Source organism: Mobula birostris, chromosome X (genome assembly GCF_030028105.1).
Source record: "Mobula birostris isolate sMobBir1 chromosome X, sMobBir1.hap1, whole genome shotgun sequence".
In the NCBI taxonomy this organism is placed as follows: domain Eukaryota; kingdom Metazoa; phylum Chordata; class Chondrichthyes; order Myliobatiformes; family Myliobatidae; genus Mobula; species Mobula birostris.
In genome coordinates this window covers 3,437,135-3,463,005 of record NC_092402.1, presented here as the reverse complement: position 1 = coordinate 3,463,005, position 25,871 = coordinate 3,437,135, and the positions used below count along the sequence as shown (strand labels likewise).

The 25,871-nt window shown below is 49.0% G+C and overlaps 1 protein-coding gene across 1 annotated transcript in view; it reads left to right on the top strand.

Moving 5' to 3' along the window:
- LOC140191840 (zona pellucida-binding protein 2-like) overlaps positions 1 to 25,871 on the top strand; it is a 131,044-nt gene that overhangs the window by 24,213 nt on the left and 80,960 nt on the right. Inside the window, exons 2-3 of the mRNA XM_072249627.1 lie at positions 7,787 to 7,882; positions 19,555 to 19,680. Of these exons, the coding sequence (XP_072105728.1) occupies positions 7,846 to 7,882; positions 19,555 to 19,680 (163 nt within the window). The 5' untranslated portion in view covers positions 7,787 to 7,845. The remainder of the gene's footprint in view (positions 1 to 7,786; positions 7,883 to 19,554; positions 19,681 to 25,871) is intronic.

Sequence of the window (25,871 nt, the reverse complement as noted above, 5' to 3'; positions counted from 1 at the left end):
CCCCACACCGTATACCGAAACCTCAACACCCCCATCCCTTCCCCCACACCGTATACCGAAACCCCAACACTCCCATCCCTTCCCTCACACCGTATACCGAAACCCCAACACTCCCATCCCTTCCCTCACACCGTATACCGAAACCTCAACACCCCCTTCCCTTCCCCCCACACCGTATACCGAAACCTCAACACTCCCATCCCTTCCCCCACACCGTATACCGAAACCTCAACACTCCCATCCCTTCCCCCACACCGTATACCGAAACCTCAACACTCCCATCCCTTCCCCCACACGGTATACCGAAACCCCAACACCCCCATCCCTTCCCCCACACCGTATACCGAAACCCCAGCTCTCCCATCTCTTCCCCACACCGTATACCGAAACCCCAACACTCCCATCCCTTCCCTCACACCGTATACCGAAACCTCAACACCCCCATCCCTTCCCCCACACCGTATACCGAAACCTCAACACCCCCGTCCCTTCCCCCACACCGTATACCGAAACCTCAACACCCCCATCCCTTCCCTCACACCGTATACCGAAACCCCAACACCCCCATCCCTTCCCCCACACCGTATACCGAAACCCCAGCTCTCCCATCCCTTCCCCCACACCGTATACCGAAACCCCAACACTCCATCCCTTCCCCCACACCGTATACCGAAACCTCAACACCCCCGTCCCTTCCCCCACACCGTATACCGAAACCTCAACACCCCCATCCCTTCCCTCACACCGTATACCGAAACCTCAACACTCCCATCCCATCCCCCACACCATATACCGAAATCCCAACACTCCCATCCCTTCCCCCACACCGTATACCGAAACCCCAACACTCCCATCCCTTCCCCCACACCGTATACCGAAACCCCAACACTCCGATCCCTTCCCCACACCGTATACCGAAACCCCGACACTCCCATCCCTTCCTCCACACCGTATACCTAAACCTCAACACCCCCATCCCTTCCCCCACACCGTATACCGAAACCCCAACACTCCCATCCCTTCCCCCCACACCGTATACCGAGACCTCAACACCCCCATCCCTTCCCCCACACCGTATACCGAAACCTCAACACCCCATCCCTTCCCCCACACCGTATACCGAAACCTCAACACTCCCATCCCTTCCCCACACCGTATACGGAAACCTCAACACTCCCATCCCTTCCCCCACACCGTATACGGAAACCCCAACACTCCCATCCCTTCCCCCACACCGTATACCGAAACCTCAACACCCCCATCCCTTCCCCCACACCGTATACCGAAACCCCAACACTCCCATCCCTTCCCCCACACCGTGTACCGAAACCCCAACACTCCCATCCCTTCCCTCACACCGTATACCGAAACCCCAACACTCCCATCCCTTCCCCCACACCGTATACCGAAACCCCAACACTCCCATCCCTTCCCCCACACCGTATACCGAAACCCCAACACTCCCATCCCTTCCCCCACACCGTATACGGAACCTCAACACTCCCATCCCTTCCCCCACACCGTATACCGAAACCCCAACACTCCCATCCCTTCCCCCACACCGTATACCGAAACCTCAACACCCCATCCCTTCCCCCACACCGTGTACCGAAACCCCAACACTCCCGTCCCTTCCCCCACACCGTATACCGAAACCCCAACACTCCCATCCCTTCCCTCACACTGTATACCGAAACCTCAACACCCCCATCCCTTCCCCCACACCGTATACCGAAACCCCAAAACTCCCATCCCTTCCCCCACACCGTATACCGAAACCCCAACACTCCCATCCCTTCCCCCACACCGTATACGGAACCTCAACACTCCCATCCCTTCCCCCACACCGTATACCGAAACCCCAACACTCCCATCCCTTCCCCCACACCGTATACCGAAACCCCAACACTCCCATCCCTTCCCCCACACCGTATACCGAAACCCCAACACCCCCATCCCTTCCCCCACACCGTATACCGAAACCTCAACAATCCCATCCCTTCCCCCACACTGTATACCGAAACCCCAACACTCCCATCCCTTCCCTCACACCGTATACCGAAACCTCAACACTCCCATCCCTTCCCTCAGCGTATACCGAACCCCAACACCCCCATCCCTTCCCCCACACCGTATACCAAACCTCAACATTCCCATCCCTTCCCCCACACCGTATATGGAACCCCAACACTCCCATCCCTTCCCTCACACCGTATACCGAAACCCCAACACCCCCATCCCTTCCCCCACACCGTATACCGAAACCCCAACACTCCCATCCCTTCCCCCACACCGTATACCGAAACCCCAACACCCCCATCCCTTCCCCCACACCGTATACCGAAACCCCAACACTCCCATCCCTTCCCCCACACCGTATACCGAACCCCAACACTCCCATCCCTTCCCCCACACCGTATACCGAACCTCAACACCCCATCCCTACCCCCACACCGTATACCGGAACCTCAACACTCCCATCCCTACCCCCACACCGTATACCGAAACCTCAACACTCCCATCCCTTCCCCCGCACCGTATGCCGAAACCCCAACACTCCCATCCCTTCCCCCACACCGTATACCGAAACCCCAACACTCCCATCCCTTCCCTCACACCGTATACCGAAACCCCAACACACCCATCCCTTCCCTCACAGCGTATACCGAACCCCAACACCCCCATCCCTTCCCCCACACCGTATACCAAACCTCAACACTCCCATCCCTTCCCCACACCGTATACGGAACCCCAACACTCCCATCCCTTCCCTCACACCGTATACCGAAACCCCAACACCCCCATCCCTTCCCCCACACCGTATACCGAAACCCCAACACTCCCATCCCTTCCCCCACACCGTATACCGAAACCCCAACACTCCCATCCCTTCCCCCACACCGTATACCGAACCTCAACACCCCATCCCTACCCCCACACCGTATACCGAAACCTCAACACTCCCATCCCTACCCCCACACCGTATACCGAAACCTCAACACTCCCATCCCTTCCCCCACACCGTATGCCGAAACCCCAACACTCCCATCCCTTCCCCCACACCGTATACCGAACCTCAACACCCCATCCCTTCCCCCACACCGTATACCGAAACCCCAACACCCCCATCCTTTCCCTCACACCGTATGCCAAAACCTCAACACTCCCATCCCTTCCCCCACACCTTATACCGAAACCTCAACACCCCCATCCCTTCCCCCACACCGTATACCGAAACCTCAACACTCCCATCCCTTCCCCCACACCGTATACCGAAACCTCAACACCCCCATCCCTTCCCTCACACCGTATACCGAAACCTCAACACCCCCATCCCTTCCCCCACACCGTATACCAAAACCCCAACACTCCCATCCCTTCCCCCACACCGTATACCGAAACCCCAACACCCCCATCCCTTCCCCCACACCGTATACCTAAACCCCAACACTCCCATCCCTTCCCCCACACCGTATACCGAAACCCCAACACTCCCATCCTTCCCCCACACCGTATACCGAAACCCCAACACTCCCATCCCTTCCCCCACACCGTATACCGAAACCTCAACACTCCCATCCCATCCCTCACACCGCATACCGAAACTTCAACAACCCCATCCCTTCCCCCCCACCGTATACTGAAACCTGAACACTCCCATCCCTTCCACCACACCGTATACCGAAACCCCAACACTCCCATCCCTTCCCCCACACCGTATACGGAACCCCAACACTCCCATCCCTTCCCCCACACCGTATACGGAACCTCAACACTCCCATCCCTTCCCCCACACCGTATACCGAAACCCCAACACTCCCATCCCTTCCCCCACACCGTATACCGAAACCTCAACACTCCCATCCCTTCCCCCACACCGTATACCGAAACCCCGACACTCCCATCCCTTCCCTCACACCGTACACCGAAACCTCAACACTCCCATCCCTTCCCCCACACCGTATACCGAAACCCCGACACTCCCATCCCTTCCCTCACACCGTATACCGAAACCCCAACACTCCCATCCCTTCCCCCACACCGTATACCGAAACCCCAACACCCCCATCCCTTCCCCCACACCGTATACCGAAACCTCAACACTCCCATCCCTTCCCCCACACCGTATACCGAAACCCCAACACTCCCATCCCTTCCCCCACACCGTATACCGAAAACCCCAACACTCCGATCCCTTCCCCCACACCGTATACGGAAACCCCAACACTCCCATCCCTTCCACCACACCGTATACCGAAACCCCAACACTCCCATCCCTTCCCCCACACCGTATACCGAAACCCCAACACTCCCATCCCTTCCCCCACACCGTATACCGAAACCTCAACACTCCCATCCCTTCCCCCACACCGTATACCGAAACCTCAACACTCCCATCCCTTCCCCGACACCGTATACCGAAACTCCAACACTCCCATCCCTTCCCCCACACCGTATACCTAAACCCCAACACTCCCATCCCTTCCCCCACACCGTATACCTAAACCCCAACACTCCCATCCCTTCCCCCACACCGTATACCGAACCTCAACACTCCCATCCCTTCCCCCACACCGTATACCGAAACCCCAACACCCCCATCCCTTCCCGCACACCGTATACCGAAACCCCAACACTCCCATCCCTTCCCCCACACCGTATACCGAAACCTCAACACCCCCATCCCTTCCCTCACACCGTATACCGAAACCTCAACACCCCCATCCCTTCCCCCACACCGTATACCGAAACCTCAACACTCCCATCCCTTCCCTCACACCGTATACCAAAACCTCAACACTCCCATCCCTTCCCCCACACCGTATACTGAAACCCCAACACTCCCATCCCTTCCCTCACACCGTATACCGAAACCTCAACACCCCCTTCCCTTCCCCCCACACCGTATACCGAAACCTCAACACCCCCATCCCTTCCCCCACACCGTATACCGAAACCCCAACACTCCCATCCCTTCCCTCACACCGTATACCGAAACCTCAACACCCCCATCCCTTCCCCCACACCGTATACCGAAACCTCAACACTCCCATCCCTTCCACCACACCGTATACCGAGACCCCAACACTCCCATCCCTTCCCTCACACCGTATACCGAAACCCCAACACTCTCATCCCTTCCCTCACAGCGTATACCGAACCCCAACACCCCCATCCCTTCCCCCACACCGTATACCAAACCTCAACACTCCCATCCCTTCCCCCACACCGTATACGGAACCCCAACACTCCCATCCCTTCCCCCACACCGTATACGGAACCTCAACACTCCCATCCCTTCCCCCACACCGTATACCGAAACCCCAACACTCCCATCCCTTCCCCCACACCGTATACCGAAACCCCAACACTCCCATCCCTTCCCCCACACCGTATACCGAAACCTCAACACCCCCATCTCTTCCCCCACACCGTATACCGAAACCTCAACACTCCCATCCCTTCCCCCATTCCGTATACCGAACCTCAACACCCCATCCCTTCCCCCACACCGTATACCGAAACCTCAACACTCCCATCCCTTCCCCCACACCGTATACCGAAACCTCAACACTCCCATCCCTTCCCCCACACCGTATACCGAAACCCCAACACTCCCATCCCTTCCCTCACACCGTATACCGAAACCTCAACACCCCCATCCCTTCCCTCACACCGTATACCGAAACCTCAACACCCCCATCCCTTCCCCCACACCGTATACCAAAACCCCAACACTCCATCCCTTCCCCCACACCGTATACCGAAACCCCAACACCCCCATCCCTTCCCCCACACCGTATACCTAAACCCCAACACTCCCATCCCTTCCCCCACACCGTATACCGAAACCCCAACACTCCCATCCCTTCCCCCACACCGTATACCGAAACCCCAACACTCCCATCCCTTCCCCCACACCGTATACCGAAACCTCAACACTCCCATCCCATCCCTCACACCGCATACCGAAACTTCAACAACCCCATCCCTCCTCCCCCACCGTATACCGAAACCTGAACACTCCCATCCCTTCCACCACACCGTATACCGAAACCCCAACACTCCCATCCCTTCCCCCACACCGTATACGGAACCCCAACACTCCCATCCCTTCCCCCACACCGTATACGGAACCTCAACACTCCCATCCCTTCCCCCACACCGTATACCGAAACCCCAACACTCCCATCCCTTCCCCCACACCGTATACCGAAACCTCAACACTCCCATCCCTTCCCCCACACCGTATACCGAAACCCCGACACTCCCATCCCTTCCCTCACACCGTATACCGAAACCTCAACACTCCCATCCCTTCCCCCACACCGTATACCGAAACCCCGACACTCCCATCCCTTCCCTCACACCGTATACCGAAACCCCAACACTCCCATCCCTTCCCCCACACCGTATACCGAAACCCCAACACCCCCATCCCTTCCCCCACACCGTATACCGAAACCTCAACACTCCCATCCCTTCCCTCACACCGTATACCGAAACTCCAACACTCCCATCCCTTCCCCCACACCGTATACCGAAACCCCAACACTCCGATCCCTTCCCCCACACCGTATACCGAAACCCCAACACCCCCATCCCTTCCCCCACACCGTATACGGAAACCCCAACACTCCCATCCCTTCCCCCACACCGTATACCGAAACCCCAACACTCCCATCCCTTCCCCCACACCGTATACCGAAACCCCAACACTCCCATCCCTTCCCCCACACCGTATACCGAAACCTCAACACTCCCATCCCTTCCCCCACACCGTATACCAAACCTCAACACTCCCATCCCTTCCCCCACACCGTATACCGAAACCTCAACACTCCCATCCCTTCCCCACACTATATACAGAAATCGCACCCCTTGCATAGCTGTTTGTAACCCTGTTGAACTGTGGTGTAGTTGAGAAATAGGAAACCAGCAAATGAACAGTGGTCCTTTTGTGTTTAACGTGGGTTATAGTTACAGGGGGAAGGCAGGAGAATGGTGTTGAGAGGGATAGTAATCAGCCACGATGAAGCAGACTGGATGGACAGAATGGCCTAATTTGCTCCTATATCTCATGGTCTCATGGTGGAGCTTGGCAGGTTCTTGATAAGTCAGAGCATCAAAAGTTTAGGGGAGAAGGCAGGATAATGGGGTTCTGAAGGGTAATGAAGCAGCTGTGATAAAATTGCAGAGCAGTTTCTTTTTCTAAAATTTTTTATTTTTATTTGGATAAGGAATTCACAAGGACCATGTACTTTTTTCACATTTATAACCTTTTCCATTTTTTAATATATGTATAAAACTATAATTATTTATACATTCGTAAGTACACATTAAGATGATATAAAAAGTAGTTAGACACTTAAAACAATAATTATGCACAGTTGAAATTCTAATCTAATAGGCTAAGTCATGATATTAGTTGTTAAGAAAAATAGTAATAATAGCGGATTAATAATAATTTCCATATATCTCTTCTGGACCATCACTGCAGAGCAGATTCGATGAGCTAAAAGGGTTAATTTCACTCCTAGGGCCTGGTCTTATTCAGCAAACTGGTAGTTGGTAATGGCACTGCACATCGATATCAGATGGGGAAACAGTGAGTTTGATGGGGAAAATATAAAAACCGTCTATAAACATTGCAACACTGAACATCACTCCAAAGCGTGTGTGTGTGCGCGCACGCACTTTCTTGTCAACGAGCGACATTGAACAGAGCAAGTGAGCTACTGCTGGGCAGAAATACTACAACCGTGTGTGTGTTTTTTTAACATAGGTAAACCTGATGAGTTTGTTGAAACGACAGGAAATACCCACCAACTCTCTGGGCATAAAATGATCACACAAATTTATGGCAACAGCAACAAACCAGGTAACTAATGTCATGAGGGTCAATGAATAATAAGAATGGAACATGCTGTTTGGAACTTATACAGAAATGAGGTGGATAAAGATGTAGCTGGGTGGGTAAGTAAGTTTGCAGATGACATGAAAATTGATGGTGTTGTGCATAGCGTAGATGACTGGCAGAAAAATTCAAAGGGCTATAGATCAGTTGCGGAGAAGCGACAGATGGCATTTAACCCAGACAAGTGTGAAGTGTTGGAAATTGGTAGGTCAAGTGGTGCAGAAACAGTACAGTGTTAAGGGCAATATCTTTGACGGTGTTGATGAGCAGAGGGACCTTGAGGTTCAGTTTCATAGCTTCCTGAAAGCGGCTGCACAGGTTGATAAAATGGTTTAGAAGGCACGCGGCATTCTTGTCTTTATTAGTCGAGGCATTGAGTTCAGAAGTCGGTTAGGTTCTGTTCGATGGTTCCATTTAATGTCAGAGAAATGAATGCACTATACAGTACATCCTGAAATTCTTGTTCTTCACAGACATCCACAACAACAGAAGAGTGTCCCCAAAGAATGAGAGACAGTAAAAATGTTAGAACCCCAAAGCCCCCCCACTCCCCCTCCCATGAACAAGCAGCAACTAAACAGCGACCCTCCCCTACTTCCTTCTGCAAAAAAAGCATCAGCGCCTTCTGCCCACCAAGCAAGCCATAGAAAAGCCCCCAAGAAAGACCATGTACAACAAAAACTAATCGTTCATCCAACAATTCGACATGCTACAGGCTCTCTCTCATTCCCTAATATAGGGAAAGAAAGGTGTCCCCCTTTCACAGCGAGAGGTGAGACGTAACAAAACAACTTGCTGATTTGCGATGATAAAGTCTGTCACATCACTTTTTTTTTCCCCGAGTCCTTTGACTCAAGAATCGGCAAAAGACTCTCCCACCAATGAGAGAGAGCGCCATTCACCAAGTACAGAGCCTCTAACAGTTGATCTGCTGTTCCTGATCTCTTTTCTCCCACGATGCTTCCGTCAGTGGCACTGGCATTGAATCAGCCCGTCTACAGGGCCGCAAAGCGTTGAAACCCCGAAGACGCACTCGCCTTCCAGGCCGTGTCCGTGGGATTTTGAAAAGCAGCTGGTCAATAGCCCCAGGAGCGGGTCCCCCCACTGCAAAGAACCGAAATCTGAGTGTAACTCTATGTCAGGGTCTCCAGCAGAATCTGATCGTCCCTGAAAAGCAAAAACAGTGACGTTAAAGGTTGAAATTAAGCTGTTTCCACAGATGAGTTCGAAGGAGTTGCTACTGAGCATCATCGTAGCTCCACAACATTGTGCAGTTTTATAAGGCTCCAGTTAGGCCACATCTGGAGTGCTGCATACAGTTCTGGTTGCCACATTCTAGGATGTGAGCTAGTTGAGGCTTCGGAGAGGGTGCAGAAGAGGTTTACCAGGATGAGATTGGGCAAAGTTGGGTTGTTTTCCATAGAGTGGTGGAGGCCGAGGGAAGATATGATAGAGGTTTATAAGATTATGAGAGGCATAGATAGAGTAGAGAAGGAGTATCTTTTTTCCAGGGTTGAAATGTCTCATACCAGATGGCATACATTTAAGGCGAGAGGGGGTAATTTCAAAGGAGATGTGAAGGGTAAGTTTTTTTTTACACAGAGTGGTGGGTTCCTGGAATGTGCTGTCTGGGGTGTTGGTAGAGACAAATACATTAGGGACTTTTTGTTCTACGTTCTGTGTTCGAACAATGCAAGTCTCGGTGATTAATGGGGCAGTGACACAATCTCAGAAAAGAAAACAAATGAAATGTTGAAAGTTTGGGTGAGCTTGAGTTTCTCCCTTTGGAGTGAAGGAGGATGAGAAGTGACTTTATAGAGGTGTACAAAATGATAAGAGGCATAGATTGAGTGGACAGCCAGAGAGTTTTCCCCCGGGGCAAAAATGACTCGTACATGAGGGCATAATTTTCAGGTGATTGGAGGGAAGTATAGGGGATGTCAAAGGTACACAGAGAGTGGCGGGTGTGTGGAACCAGTTACCATGGGTGGTGGCAGAGGCAGATACAATAGGGACATTTAAGAGAGTTAGGTAGACACATGGATGAAAGAAAAATAGAGGGCTATGTAGGAGGGAATGATTAGAACATAGGACATGGGTGCAGAATTAGGCCATTTGCTCATCGAAGTCTGCAGTAGGTTATAAGGCCAGCACCACATTGTTTGCCGAAGGGCCTGTACTATATTGCTCTATGTTTCTATGTTCTCTCACTGGTAGCAGGACAACAAGACTTTATTTTTTTAAAAAACTCAAACTGCAGGAGGGTTAAATGGGTCTGGTAGTATCTGTAGGCCCCTCCGTCTCTAGTATTTTTATTAAATCGGCACGTTTGCTGCCTCTGTTTCAAGTATGTGCCTGTGACTATCTCTGAATTTATTTCAGCATCCTGTCAGTGCCTGTGACGTTAAAATACGTGAGACTGTGTCAGTATCTGTCGTGGTCCAAATCCTTCAGTTCATGTGCACAGACAACATCAGAAAATTTGCAGAGCTCCGGAAGGAATTATTTGGAGCCAGTGCATCATTCATTGGGTGGTGGGGTGGAGATACACCTCTACTGAAGGCACTCTTTCCCTCCGCTAGCCTGCAGGTCACCCTTGGGCAAGGTGTAGCACCTGCTTAGCCCCCCACCCCCCCCAATCAGGGTCATATGAAACCATGAGAGCAGGTGGTGGATGTTCGTATGAGCAGCCGGTGCAGATCACAAGTCCTGGTGATGCAACCACTAACATCAAGCGGACAATGTCTGAAGAGTATTGATAATGCCTTGGGGGGGGGGAGGGGAGGGGAGTCACCCGTCTTGTGAAGTCACTGCCCAGAAGGCGGCGATGGCAAACTCCTTGTGTAGAAAAATTTGCCAAGAACAATCATGGTCATGGAAAGACTGCGATAGCCCACGTCATATGACACGGCACATAATAAATGACTGTAATTTATACTGTTTTAAGTATTGCTCTGTACTATTGCCTTATTACCCAGCAGAAGGTAATGACAAATCACTTCTGTAGAAACATTTGCCAAGAACAATACTGATCATGGAAAGACCGTGATCGCCTATGTCATACGAAATGGTGCATCTCGAATGAGTGCATTCATACCCCACCTCCAATTTTTGATCTGCAGATTGTCTGAAATTGTTCCACAGTGACATCACTAATAAAGTTCAAAGTAAATTTATGAGCAGATACCACCATGAGATTCATTGTCTTGCAGATATTTCAGGAAAAAGATATACCGTAGAATTTATGAAAAGCTATACACAGACAAAGGCTGACAGATAACCAATAAATAAAAGATGACAAATTATGCAAATAGAACATGAGTTGAGGGTCTTTGAAAGTGAATCTGTAGGTTGTGGAATCAGTTCAGAATTAAGGTAAGTGACGTTATCCACCTTGGTTCAGGAGCCTGATGGTTGAGGGGTAATAACTGTCCCTGAACCTGGTGGTGTGGGTCCTGAGGCTCCTGTACCTCCTTCCTGATGGTTGAGGGGTAATAACTGTCCCTGAACCTGGTGGTGTGGGTCCTGAGGCTCCTGTACCTCCTTCCTGATGGTTGAGGGGTAATAACTGTTCCTGAACCTGGCGGTGTGGGTCCTGAGGCTCCTGTACCTCCTTCCTGATGGTTGAGGGGTAATAACTGTTCCTGAACCTGGTGGTGCATTTTGCCACCTTGAATTCCTCCACAACAGATGACAGGGGAAGCTACAGTTGCCCAGAACGAATGTAGAGGCCCACTGAAGAGGAGCTTGGGGGAACTCCCAACTATCTCCGCAGGTGCTTGTTGGTTTTCCTCTCGATGCCCTCTACGGCAGTCATGGGGAACTCATGGAGTGTGAAGAGCCAGAGAAGCCTGGGCAGAACGCCATCTTGGTACAGTCAGGTCTTGAATTTACCGGGAAGTCCAGATTTGTAGATCTTCAGCCATTCGTCTGTCTGCTTCACAGCATTGGTGACATTGGTCCCCTCTGACAGTGACACATTAAACCACTTCCTCAAGCATTTTATCAGGTTATCTTCAATGGAAGGGGTGACCTCACCCTGAACTTGGAGGCTAAACTTGCTAGTAACTTTGCCCTTTCTGATCACCATGCACATGGACTTCTTGGCCTTGAAGGATGTCCTCACCCAAGTGGCTACATTACCCAGAAAAAACCATCAGGAAGGAGGTACAGGTGTCTCAGGACCCACACCACCAGATTCAGGAACAGTTATTACCCTCAAACATCAGGAAGGAGGTACAGGAGCCTCAGGACCCACACCACCAGGTTCAGGAACAGTTATTACCCCTCAGCCATCAGGAAGGAGGTACAGGAGCCTCAGGACCCACACCACCAGGTTCAGGAACAGTTATTACCCCCTCAACCATCAGGAAGGAGGTACAGGAGCCTCAGGTCCCACACCACCAGGTTCAGGAACAGTTATTACCCCTCAACCATCAGGAAGGAGGCACAGGAGCCTCAGGACCCACACCACCAGGTTCAGGAACAGTTATTACCCCCTCAACCCTCAGGAAGGAGGTACAGGAGCCTCAGGACCCACACCACCAGGTTCAGGAACAGTTATTGCCCCTCAACCACCAGGAAGGAGGTACAGGAGCCTCAGGACCCACACCACCAGGTTCAAGAACAGCCACTACCCCTCAACCATCAGGCTCTTGAACAAAAGGGGATAACTGCACTGAGATTTTCCCACAACCAATTGTCTCACTTTAAGGATTCTTTCATGTTCTCGTTATTTATTGCTATTTATTTATATTTGCATTTGCACAGTTTGTTGTCTTCCTCACTCTGGTTAATCTTTAATTGATCCTATAATAGTTACTATTCTATAGGTTTGGTGAAAATGAATCTTAGGGTTACATATATGTACTTTGATAATAAATTGACTTTGAACTTTGATAACAGACGCAATTGGGCGCCAAGGTAGTGTACCGGTTATTACAGCTCGGGGCGTTCCAGCACCTCTAAGATCCCTCTGAACGTTCTCCACGTGGAATGTGTGGCTTTTAGAATTATAATTTATTTCATCCACCTCACAACACGGGGAGTAAAAATCTTTATGTTGCATCTCTGCCGTAATGTAGAAGCAATAAAGCAGGAAAACGTGAGAGGAATTGCCCAAACACTGAGATTGCTTTGTACACATGTATGCAATGAATATGCAGATATGCAATGAAGTCAATGTGTAATGATGAATCTGACGGCCTGGGGAAAGAAGCTGTCCCGGAGCCTGTAGGTCCAGGCCTTAATGCTGCGGTACCGCTTGCCAGACAGAAGCAGCTGAAACAGTTTGTGGTTGAGGTGACTGGGGTCCCTGACCATCCTCCGGGTCCTTTTTACGCACCTGCTGCCCTAAGTGTCCTGAAAAGAGGAAAGTTTACACCCACCTGGATTTTCTCCAGCTCCTCCGGTTTCCTCACACAGTCCAAAGACATACCAGACAGGTTAACTGCTCATTGTAAACGGCCCCGTGATTAGGTTCGGGTTAATTGGATTTGAGCCTTGACGGGCTTATTCCTTGCTCCATCACTAAACAAATTAAAAATAAAAATAACTTGTATGTTGGGTTAGCTGTGGGGCTGAAGCACTCTCTGGCGAGTTAGTATTTTCACAGGCAGGAGAAGAGAGTGTGTAAAGAAATATGGATGCTGATATTTTGTAATGAAAATACAAGGGCTCTCCAGGTTGCGGAAGACGTGACTGATAGAAACCATTAGCATCATCATCATCATTATGTGTCATGGCAATCATGGTCTTTGACTATGATTATTCTGGCAAATTTTTCTGCAGAAGTGGTTCTGGAGCAGTGTCTTTACAAAATGGGTGACCCCCCCCCCCCCCACCGCCACCCCTGCCGTTATCAATACTCTTCAGAGACTGTCTGCCTGGCATCAGTGGTCACATAACTGGGACTTGTGATCTGCACCGGCTGCTCAGACAACCGTCCACCATCTGTTCCCATGGTTTGTTGTGACCCTGATCGGGGTCTAAGCAGGTGCTACACCTTGCCCAAGGGTGACCTGCAGGCTGGCGGAGGGAAGGAGCATCTTACACCTCCTTTGGTAGAGATGCATCTTCACCCTGCCACCCAGAAATCCAACTTTACACAAATTCTCCTATAAATGTTGAAAGAATTTTCAAAATAATAATGTTGTTAATAAAACTCAATAACAGTATCAAGTTCAAATTTATTATCATTCAACCTTACACATGTATTCAGCTAAATGAAACATCGTTAACACAATATATTAAGGGATATAAAAGTATCTGTAGATGGAATATTGTGTGCAGTTTTGATCACCTACCTACAGGAAAGGTGTAAACAAGGTTGAAAGAGTACAGAGAAAATTCACAGGGATGTTGCCGGGTCTGGAGGAACTGCGTTATAAGGAAAGAATGAACAGGTTAGGTTTATTCCTTGGAACGTACTTGTTACATACACCTGTTAGGGTGCATTCTCCAGTTACCTTATAAGGTAACCGTAGCCTTCAGCCAGGAGCAGATGTCATCAGGTGGCTCCCAACCTTCACCGAGTGTTTCGACCCTTAACCGCGACACTCTCCAGTTGGTGGGCCGGCAGTGATGGCCAAATCACTGCCCATCTGCTCCTGGCTTCCAGCTTCCCTCCTCTCACCTACTCCAAATCAAACAAGAGGCTCGTTCTGCCTCTTCCCCCATCCTACGAGCTGCTTGTTTTTGCTCCTTTCGTCCAGGCCCAGATCTGACAACAAACGCCATGCTGATTTGGCTGGGAAACCTCTGCAGCCGATCTCCACAGGGAACAACCATGCCTGCCATCCCTTGTCTTTACACTCCTGCACTAAGGGCTGGTACTTCAAGGCCTTTCTCTCGTGGGCCTCTTCCCATCCCTCCTCCCACGGCACAGTCAGCTCAACCAGAATTATTTTCTTGTCTTCGGTTGACCACAGTACAATGTCCGGACGTAGGGTTGTGTGCACCACATCCGGGAACTGCAGCTTCCTTCCCACATCGACCCTCATCTCCCAGGACCTGGCCATTAGCAGCAGATTGGGCTTTGGTTGTTTGTTTACAAAAGGCCTGGCTCCCTCTTTGATGAAGGTGATGACCTTCCTCAAATCTGTGTCAGCCGTCCTCTTCTTGCATCTCTCCCGCTCTGGTGTGTCAGTAAGAGCCAGAAGCACCTTATCATGGCACCACCTATACCGTCCTTGAGTTAGAGCTGTTTTACACCCGGACAGTATATGAGCCAGTGTCCCCTTTTGACCACAGAGCTTACAGTTCGGGTTCTCTCTGATCCCCCATGTGTACAGATGTAATGGTGAAGGAAGGGTGTCATACACGGATCGCAAGAGGAAGGAAATACGGAAGGGCTCCAGTCTCCATAACTCTGCCCATGAGATCTTGCGCTTAGGCAGATCCCATTTTGTCCAGGCACCCTGTGACCCTTGTTCCACTGCCTTTGACATCCGCTTCTCTTCCTCACAGATCGTACTTCTGCCTGTACCATGTTTCACCAGTTCCTTATGAACTGAGCCGAGGCCTTGCCGCCTGATGCAGGGGTTGCTGATGATATCGCAGCTTCAGAGAACACACTGCCTCCTCCACAGCTGCGTTGGCTGCCCACTTGCGCCCAGATCTGGTTGTAACCCCTGCTTGCTTTACCAAGACGTCATTGGAATCTCTCAAGCTTAGTAAGGCTCTGCATTTTGCCACCTTGAATTCCTCCACGGCAGATGACAGGGGAAGCTGCAGTTGCCCAGAACGAATGTAGAGGCCCACTGAAGAGAAGCTTGGGGGAACTCCCAACCATCTCTGCAGGTGCTTGTTGGTTTTCCTCTCGATGCCCTCTACGGCAGTCATGGGGAACTCATAAAGTGTGAAGAGCCAGAGAAACCTGGGCAGAATGCCGTATTGGTACAGTCAGGTCTTGAATTTACCGGGAAGTCCAGATCTGTCGATCTTCTTCAGCCATTCGTCTACTTCACAGCATTGGTGACATTGGACCCCTCTGTCAGTGACACATTAAACCACTTCCCCAAGCATTTTATCGGGTTATCTTCGATGGAAGGGATGACCTCACCCTGAACTTGGAGGCTAAACTTGCTAGTAACTTTGCCCTTTTTGGTCACCATGCACGTGGACTTCTTGGCCTTGAAGGACATCCTCACCCAAGTGGCTGCATTACCCAGGGTTTCCAATACCCATCTTGCTTGGACATGTGGCACAGTTGTTAGTGATATCGTCCATGAACCCTCGTAGAGCTGGCTGAACAATGCCCAACTCCAGCGTCGGGCCGTAGGTTACTTCTTCTGCTGCTGATAATAGGAGGTTCATTCCCATAATAAATAGGATGGGGGAGGTGGTGCACCCTGTTGGAATCCCCTTCTGGAGGTCCTGCTAACTAGTTGTGAAATGGGCTGATGTAAATTGGAGTTTGAATCCTCCTAGGTAGCTGGTGATCATGTCTCGAATAGCCACTGGGATGTAGTGGTGGTTGAGTCCTTCTAGGATGAGGTCATGTGGAATAGACCAGTAGGCGTTCATGAGGTCTAACCAGACAACTGTTAGGTCGCCTTTTTTCTGCTTGGCCTCACTGATCAAATTGCTAATCATTGAGGTGTGTTCCAGACACCCCAAAAAGCCTGGAATACCGCCTTTCTGAATGGATGTGTTGATATCAAAGTTGCTGATGAACGCAGCAGGCCAGGCAGCATCTCTAGGAGGAGGTGCAGTTGACGTTTCAGGCCGAGACCCTTCGTCAGGACTAACTGAAGGAAGAGTGAGTAAGGGATTTGAAAGTTGGAGGGGAAGGGGGGGATCCAAAATGATAGGAGAAGACAGGAGGGGGGAGGGATGGAGCCAAGAGCTGGACAGGTGATTGGCAAAAGGGATACGAGAGGATCATGGGACAGGAGGTCCGGGAAGAAAGACAAGGTGGCGGGGGGAACCAGAGGATGGGCAAGGGGTATAGTGAGAGGGACAGAGGGAGAAAAAGGAGAGTGAGAGAAAGAAATGTGTGTATAAAAATAAGTAACAGATGTGGTACGGGGGGGAGGTGGGGTATTAGCGGAAGTTAGAGAAGTCGATGTTCATGCCATCAGGTTGGAGGCTACCCAGACGGAATATAAGGTGTTGTTCCTCCAGCCTGAGTGTGGCTTCATCTTTACAGTTGAGGAGGCCATGGATAGACATGTCAGAATGGGAATGGGATGTGGAATTAAAATGTGTGGCCACTGGGAGATCCTGCTTTCTCTGGCGGACAGAGCGTAGGTGTTCAGCAAAGCGGTCTCCCAGTCTGCGTCGGGTCTCGCCAATATATAGAAGGCCACATAGGGAGCACCGGACGCAGTATATCACCCCAGCGGACTCACAGGTGAAGTGTTGCCTCACCTGGAAGGACTGTCTGGGGTCCTGAATGGTGGTAAGGGAGGAAGTGTAAGGGCATGTGTAGCACTTGTTCCGCTTACATGGATAAAATGGACCATTCCCATTCTGACATGTCTATCCACGGCCTCCTCTACTGTAAAGATGAAGCCACACTCAGGTTGGAGGAACAACACCTTATATTCCGTCTGGGTAGCCTCCAACCTGATGACATGAACATTGACTTCTCTAACTTCCGCTAATGCCCCACCTCCCCCTCGTACCCCATCTGTTATTTATTTATATACACACATTCTTTCTCTCTCTCTCCTTTTTCTCCCTCTGTCCCTCTGAATATACCCCTTGCCCATCCTCTGGTTCCCCCCCCCCACTTGTCTTTCTTCCCGGACCTCCTGTCCCATGATCCTCTTATATCCCTTTTGCCAATCACCTGTCCAGCTCTTGGCTCCATCCCTCCCCCTCCTGTCTTCTCCTGTCATTTTGGATCCCCCCCTTCCCCTCCAACTTTCAAATCCCTTACTCACTCTTCCTTCAGTTAGTCCTGACGAAGGGTCTGGGCCTGAAACGTCGACTGTACCTCTTCCTAGAGATGCTGCCTGGCCTGCTGCGTTCACCAGCAACTTTGATGTGTGTTGCTTGAATTTCCAGCATCTGCAGAATTCTTGTTGTTTGGATGTGTTGATATAGCAGTTCTGCGTCATGTAAGAAGTCAGCCTTCTTGCGAGCACAGAAAAGCAAATCTTACATTCCACATCCAGGAGAGAAATTGTCCTAAACTGGGCAATTGTGGAAGAAACCTCTTCCTTTGGAATAAAGCATCCCTCTGCCAATTTCCAACTTGATTGTATAGTACCTTTGACCCAGATCTTTGTCGTGACCTTCCATAGGGCATTTCTTATACACCTTATAAGGTATGTCGCTTGGGCCTGGGGCAGCTGATGCTTTAGCTTTCTGGATGATGTCCTGGATTTCCTGTCATGTAGGCTCCTTCACGTTCACGTAGAAGATTGAGAGGAGATTTCATAGAGGTATACGAAATCATGAGGGGTATAGATAAGGTAAATGCAAGCAAGCTTTTTCCACTGAAGTTAGGTGGGGCTACAATGAGAGCTCATGGGTTAAGGGTGAAAGGTGTTTCAGGGGAACATGAGGGGAAACTCCTTCACTCAGAGGGTGGTGAGCGTGTTGAATGAGCTGCCAGCACAAATGGTGGATACAATTTTGATTTCAATCTTTGAGAAGTTTGGATAGGTACCTGGGTGGTAGGGGTATGGAGGGCTGTGGTGCTGATGCACATCAATGAGAGTAGGCAGTTTAAATGGTTTCGGCATGGATTAGATGTGATGAAGGGCCTGTTTCTGTGCCGCACTTTTCTATGATTCTTTGAATCTATACATATTATACATGATCCATTAGTTTAATCATGGATAGTGTTAGAGTGAACATCGAAGATATTCCATGAAATGAAAGTATGATAGAGAGTATATGCAGAGCGAGTAGCTATAAAAAGAAAGGACGTTTCTGATTCACAGAAAAACCTGTTTACAGGCATTCTCAGGAACAGAACCCTCACAAAGCCCAGGGACTGCCAGCAAACAGTTACATTGTGTGAGCACCTCCGCTCCATCCACCAAAAATGAAACTTCCTGGTGGCCAGATACTTCCAATTCCCATCCCCGTTCCAATATGCCGGCCTGTGACCTGCTCTTGTGCCACGATAAGGCCACCCTCGGCGGTGGGGGGGGGGGGGGTGGTGGGCAGTGGGGGAGGAGAAATACCATATATACCATCTGGGTAGCCTCCAACTTGATGGCATTAGTATTGATTTATCTTTCCGGTCAAAAAACATCTCCCTCCCCTCTTCTTCTACTCCCCACTCTGGCCTCTTACCTCTTCTCACCTGCCTGTCACTTCCTCCTGGATCCAGGTCCCCCTTCCCTTTCTTCCATGCTCCGTTCTCTTTTATCAGACTCCTTCCTCCCTGGCCCTTTACCTTTTCCTTCTATGATTTTCCAGGTAGCCACCATCCCATCCCCCACACCTTTTTTCATTCTGGTGCCTTCTCCCTTCCTTTCCAATCCTGAAGAAGAGTCTTGGCCCAGAACGTTAACTGTTTATTCATTTCCACAGACGATGCCCAACCTGCTATTGTTCCTTCAGTATTTTGTGTGTGTTGCTCTAAATTTCTGGCATGTGCAGACTTTCTGGTGTTTACGATTGTGCGCTCCTGTTGCGTGATTGCTGCTAATTCCTATCAATTCTTTTTCCAGTAAAAGTTTATGTGAAGATGTACACTGATAGTCCATCTCTTCTCTGTACAACTGAGGAACTGTCAGAAAAAGAACTAGTAGATCCGTATTTCATATGGATCGGCCCAACAGGGAGAAACATAAAAGGTGAGATACATTTACTCCAGAATCAGCTTTATGCACAAATTTTAGTCTGTGACAATAGAGGAGCAGTCATGATTAATTAGTTGTGGTTATAGTTTACAGTGTATTGGTGATACTTCGCTTCCTGAGAAAGGGTTGTTGTGGCGAGTTGAAGATCTTGCAGGATGATGTCCAGGGTTGAAATGTCGGATACCAGAGGGCATGCATTGGCGATGAGAGGGGGTAGGTTCAAGGGGGATGTGAGGGGTAAGTTTTTCACTCAGACAGTGGTGGATGCCTGGAACGAGCTGCCTGGTGTGGTGGTAGAGACAAATACATTAGAGGCTTTGAAGAGACATTTAGATAGGCACATGGATGTGTGAAGATGGAGGGATATGGACATGGTGTAGGTAGAAGGGATTAGTGTTTGTTTTTTTTAATTTATATTTTAGCTGGTTCGGCACAACATTGTGGGCCGAAGGGCCTGTTCCTGTGCTGTACTCTTCTATGTTCTGTAACTTGGTGTTTTTAAATCATGTGTTTCAATAAAGAATAGAGGGATATGGATCACAAGCAGGCAGAAGGGATTAGTTCAACTAGGCATCACTAGTTTAATTAGTTTGGCTTTACCGTTCTATTTTCCAAACGTAATACTTTGGTTGCTTTTACTCAGCAGTAATGATTACACTTGAAGCTATTTTATCGATTATAAAGTATATCATTATGCTGTATAAATGCAGACTTTCTCTGAACAGTTTAGAAAAAACCTCTCCAAACCGAGCGCAACCACAGAATGACACGTTAACGTTAAGTCACATGACCCCTTGTCAATTTGGCCAAACAGTTTTTGTTTTATTGAGATGCAGTGTGGAATCAGTCCTTCTGGTCCTTCGAGAACTGTCACCCCAGCAACCCCTGTGATTTTAACCCTAGCCTAATCATGGGACAACTTACAACAACCAATTAACCTACCAACCAGTACATCTTTGGACGGTGGGAGGAAATTGGAGCACCTGGAGGAAACCCACGTGGTCACAGGAAGAACATGCAAACTCCTCATAGACAGCAGCGGGAATTGAGCCCAGGTTGCTAATCCTGTAAAGCGTTGTGCTAACATGCCGCCCCACAGTTTTTGTAAATTTCCCCTGAAAAATGTACTTAACAAAAAAAAAACCCATAATGGAAAAGCATTTTTAATTTGTCAGATGAAAGGTTTCTTTTGTGGGGTTCCACGGGGAATTGGCTGTTTGGATTCAGAACTAGTTTGCCCATCAAAGACAGAGGGTTGTGGTTGATGGGACTTATTCCGGCTGGAGATCTGTGACTAGCCATGTTTCACAGGGATCCGTACTGGGGCATCTATCAGAACATAGAACAGTACAGCACAGAGCCAGCTAAAAAGCAAATCAAAAACACCCAAACACTAATCCCTCCTACCTACACCATGTCAATATCCCTCCATCTTCCTTAGATCCGTGTGCTTATCCAAACGGCTCTTAAAAGCCTCTAATGTATTTGTCTCTACCACCATACCAGGCAGTGCATTCCAGACATCCACCACTCTCTGAGTAAAAAACTTGCCCCTCACATCCCCCTTGAACCTACCCCCTCTCACCTTCAATGGAGTTTAACCCGGACAAATGTGAAGTGTTGCACCTCGGGAGGTCAAATGTGAAATGTATTAGACATTTCAGCCGTGGGGAACAGATACTCCCTGTCCACACTATCTACACCTCTCTTGTAAACCTCTATCAGATCTCCTCCCAGTCTCCGCCACTCGAAAGAAAACAACCCAACATTGTCCAGCCTCTCATGCAGCACAATGCTCTCTAAACCAGGCAGCATCCTGGTAAACCTCTTCTGTGCCCTCTCCAAAGCCCCAACATCCTTCCTATACTGTTTGTAACTTGTATACAACTGGCCTGGATGAAAACGTAGATGGGTGGGTTAGTAAGATTGCAGATGATACGAAGATGGTATCGTGTAGCAGACTGGCAAAGGATACAGCGTGATATAGATCAGCTGTAGATATGTGTGGAGAAATGGCAGATGGAGTTTAACCCGGACAAATGTGAAGTGTTGCACCTCGGGAGGTCAAGTGTGCAGGGACGGAACACTGTTAAGAGTAAGACCCTTAAGAGTGTTGATGTGCAGACAGTGTCCTGAGGTCCAAGTCTATAGTTTCCTGTAAGTGGTTACATAGGTTGATAGGGACCCTCAGAAGGCATAAGGCATGCAGGTCCTCATGAAGGATCTTGGCCCGAAATGTCGACTGTTTATTCATTTCCGTAGTTGCTGCCTGACCAGCTGGGTTCCTCCAGCACTGTTGTGCGCATTGCTCTGGATTTCCAGCTTCTGCAGAGCCTCTTGTGTTCCTTTAATAGTCAAGGAATTGAGTTCAAGAGTCGGGAAGTGAGGTCGCACCTTTATGGGTCTAGTTAGGGCAATAAGGTAGCGTAGAAGGGTGGCACGGTAGGGCAGCAGTGAGCGCCAGCGATCCGGGTACACTGTCTGGTCACATGACTGTGTGGGTTTCCTCCGGGTGCTGTGGTTTCCTCGCACAATCCAAAGATGGATTAGCAGGTTGTGGGCATGCTCTCTCTCCTCCGACTGTTGGTCATTGACTCAAATGAGACAATTCCACTTCATTGATTCCATTTCGGTTATTATTCTATTACTCAGTAAGTCCGCAAGAAAATGGATCTCAGGGTTGTATATGTACTTTGATCATGAATTTGCTTTGATCCTTCAGCAATTCACTGCACGTTTTGATGTGATGTTTGGTTTCGACTTTGTTTAACCCTGTCCCTGGGCTTGGGTTGTCTCTTGCTGGGCAGAATTTCAGTGGTTTAACAAAGTACAAATCAAAAATGGGCTTTTGGAAAATATTCTATCTCCAGAACCTGACAGTAAACACTCTGCTATTCAGCAGATAATGGTTAATAAGCCATGTCATTCGCTTAGTGTTATTCTGGCCTTACCCTCGACGTCACCCCACTGATGTTGCTGTCGTGTTGTCCTAGCTATTCCTCATCACTGCCCCAATGTCGGCCCGGCTGTTTCCACTGCTTTGTGAAGCTGCCAAATACGCTGAACCGTTTCTCTGATGATAAAAGCTAAGAACAGTCCTGGAGTGGGGCACAGCACCCTCACATGGCCAAAGAATGCACTACACTCTTACCGACTGTTTGGTGTTCATGGTAATGTCATGTCGAAACTTTCCAGCGCTGATCGGTTTTGGTGGGGCACAGTGTGCTGTTATGATTGTTTTATTTTGAACTGAAATACTGAATAAAAATATGCAAAGGAACTTTTAAAAAAAATTAGGAGCAGCAATTGCACAAGTCAGCAGCACCCAGCTTTTCTCAATCGCCAAACAATGCCAGAACTCTTTAAAATTCAAAATCAAATCGAATCAAATTAATTATCATTCAACCATAGTGCACACAGCGAACAAGACAGCATTCCTCTGGGGCTAAAGTTGCAAAACAAACAAAATAGCACATTCAACATTGTGAGCAAAGAAGCATATTCACATGAAAAAAATATATATGGCCAAGCGTGGACACCACACACCACCTCCAGGGGCAGTGGATTGTTTCATGTAATTTCCAGTACACCAGTGTAAAGAAGAGCAAAACAATTGTTATGCTGGTACTAATGCAGCCCAAACAAAACACAGTAACATAAAGAATATGGTAATTAAAAAATAATAAATGTGAATGCATAAAAAAGCTTTTACATTGATATATATATAGATTGAATGTCCATAAAGTGACGGTACACAAGGTGACTCTGACAGGAAACGATAAAGTCGCGGTGGTTGGGGGTGTGAAGGGGTGGGTCGGTGGGTGGAGGTGTTGATCCGCCTCACTGCTTGGGGAAAGTAACTGTTTTTGAGGCTGGTGGTTCTGCTGTGGGTGTGACGTAGCCTCCACCCTGATGAGAGTGGGACAAACAGTCCGTGAGCAGGGTGGGTGGGATCCTTTGTGATGTTATTTTCCAGTCACAAACGAGAAAATCGGCAGACGCTGGAAATCCAAGCGACACACACAAGATGCTGGAGGAACTCGGCAGGCCAGGCAGCGTCTATAGAAAAAAGTACAGTCGATGTTTCGGGCCAAGACCCTTCAGCAGGCCCGAAACGTCGACTGTACTCTTTTGCCTACATCATGCCTGGCCTGCTGAGTTCCTCCAGCATTTTGTGTGTGTTATTTTCGCAACACCTTTGTATTGTAAAGAACAATAAGAATTGATGTTTAAGAACTGAAGAGGGAGAAGGTGAAGAGAAATCCATGGAATGTCTCAATGGGATGCTGGAACTGGAAATTTGTCTAGTGACAATACTCAGAGGCCCCTCCGTGGTTGGGGTTGACAGTGGATGTTGCATCCTAGCTGCTTATATGATACACAAGCCAGGGCAGTACGATATGGCGAGCAAGCTGTTGCCCGTGCAGCAGCTGATGAATCCAAAGGAACTGCAGAGACTAGTACAGTTTTGGCACCAGCGGTGTGACAGGAGTTGCCTGTCTTTGTCGAACTCAGTGTAGGACTGGACTGCCCCGGGGACTGCAGCTCCAGATTTTACCCTCAGGGTTTACTCCCAAAGCCTTTTCTATGAGTGGGTATAGCTGCACGCCAGCGGAGGTTTGAGATCAGAGCTTTCCTTCTCCGAGATGAGCTGCCAGCCTCGGCTGACGAGCCCCATCTGGCCAAAGCAATGGTTTAAGGTGCCAGTAACCCACCTTTGCGCCTTCTCCTGTCAGTAGAAACAGTTCCGCCAGGTTTAGTAGCTAAGCCACACGTGAAGGCCAGGAGCTGGACTTGATTGTCAGAGGCTCTGTGGGACACACGCCATTGGGAGCATTTAATAGGTAGTGGGAGCTTATCCCCTTTACCTCCCCCAGCCATGACAGCTAAGGAACCAGTAATTATACTAACCATTTTATTTTAGCTACGTTGACATAAGTAACCACTTTCTATTTAACAATGAGCTGCACCTTCCAAGTTTAGCGAGCTTTGTAACAGGTCCAATAGCTGGAGAGAATGCCAGCTTCTAGCTGATCAGAGGGATTCGCACAGCGAGCAGCCTCCACCCTAGAACTGCTGAGCCCTCCTGCCTTCCCAGCTGTCAGAAGGATGAATGGCTATTTGCCATTCACAAGCATGCAACTACACTCAAAAGCTCTGTAAAAATCATTAAAATTTTAAAGTTACTCAATTTATGCAGTACTGTTCAGAAATTGTAGTGATATATGTACACTACCTAATGTGTTTTTTGCAGCAGCAGTATAGTGCAGTACATAAAATTACTATAGTACTGTATGTATGGGTATAGTACTGTAGTTATTTTATGTATTGTGTTGTACTGCTCCAAAAAAACACCTTTCATGATATATGTGAGTGATGATAAACCTGATTCTGATATGGGTCTCTGTTGTGGACTGAGAGTGGGAAGAGAGAGCAGAGGGAGCGGGAAGCACCAGAGAGACATTCTGTAATGATCAGTGAGCCAATTGTTTGGAATCAGATGATCTTGCCTGGTATCTCAGGTGTCTGTCTCAGGGCTGGGTGTCTGTACACCGGCGCCACCCCACTCCCCCGGCGCTAGTTCTCTGCCACCTGTCCCACACCCCTCCTGCAGCACTCCACCCTCACCATTCCTAACATCCTTTGCTCCAGCCAGGTTTACAAACTCGCTCTCTGCTCTAGGTTGACAAATACAGTGCTGTGCAAAAGTCTCAGCACTCTTGCTATCTACAGTGGCATGCAAAGGTTTGGGCACCCAGGTCAAAATTTCTGTTACAGTGATTAGTTAAGTGAGTAGAAGATGAACTGATCTCCAAAAGTCATAAAGTTAAAGATGAAACATTCTTTTCAACATTTTAAGCAAGATTAGTGTACTATTTTTGTTTTGTACAATTTTCGAATGAAAAAAAAAGGAAAAGAGCACAATGCAAAAGTTTGGGCCCCCAAGAGATTTGAGCTCTCAGATAACTTTTACCAAGCTCTCAGACCTTGATTAGCTTGTTAGGGCTATGGCTTGTTCACAGTCTTCATTAGGAAAGGCCAGGTGAAACAAATTTCAAAGCTTTATAAATACCCTGACTCCTCAAACCTTGTCCCAACAATCAGCAGCATGGGCTCCTCTAAGCAGCTGCCTAGCACTCTGAAAATTAAAATAACTGATGCCCACAAATCAGGAAAAAGCTATA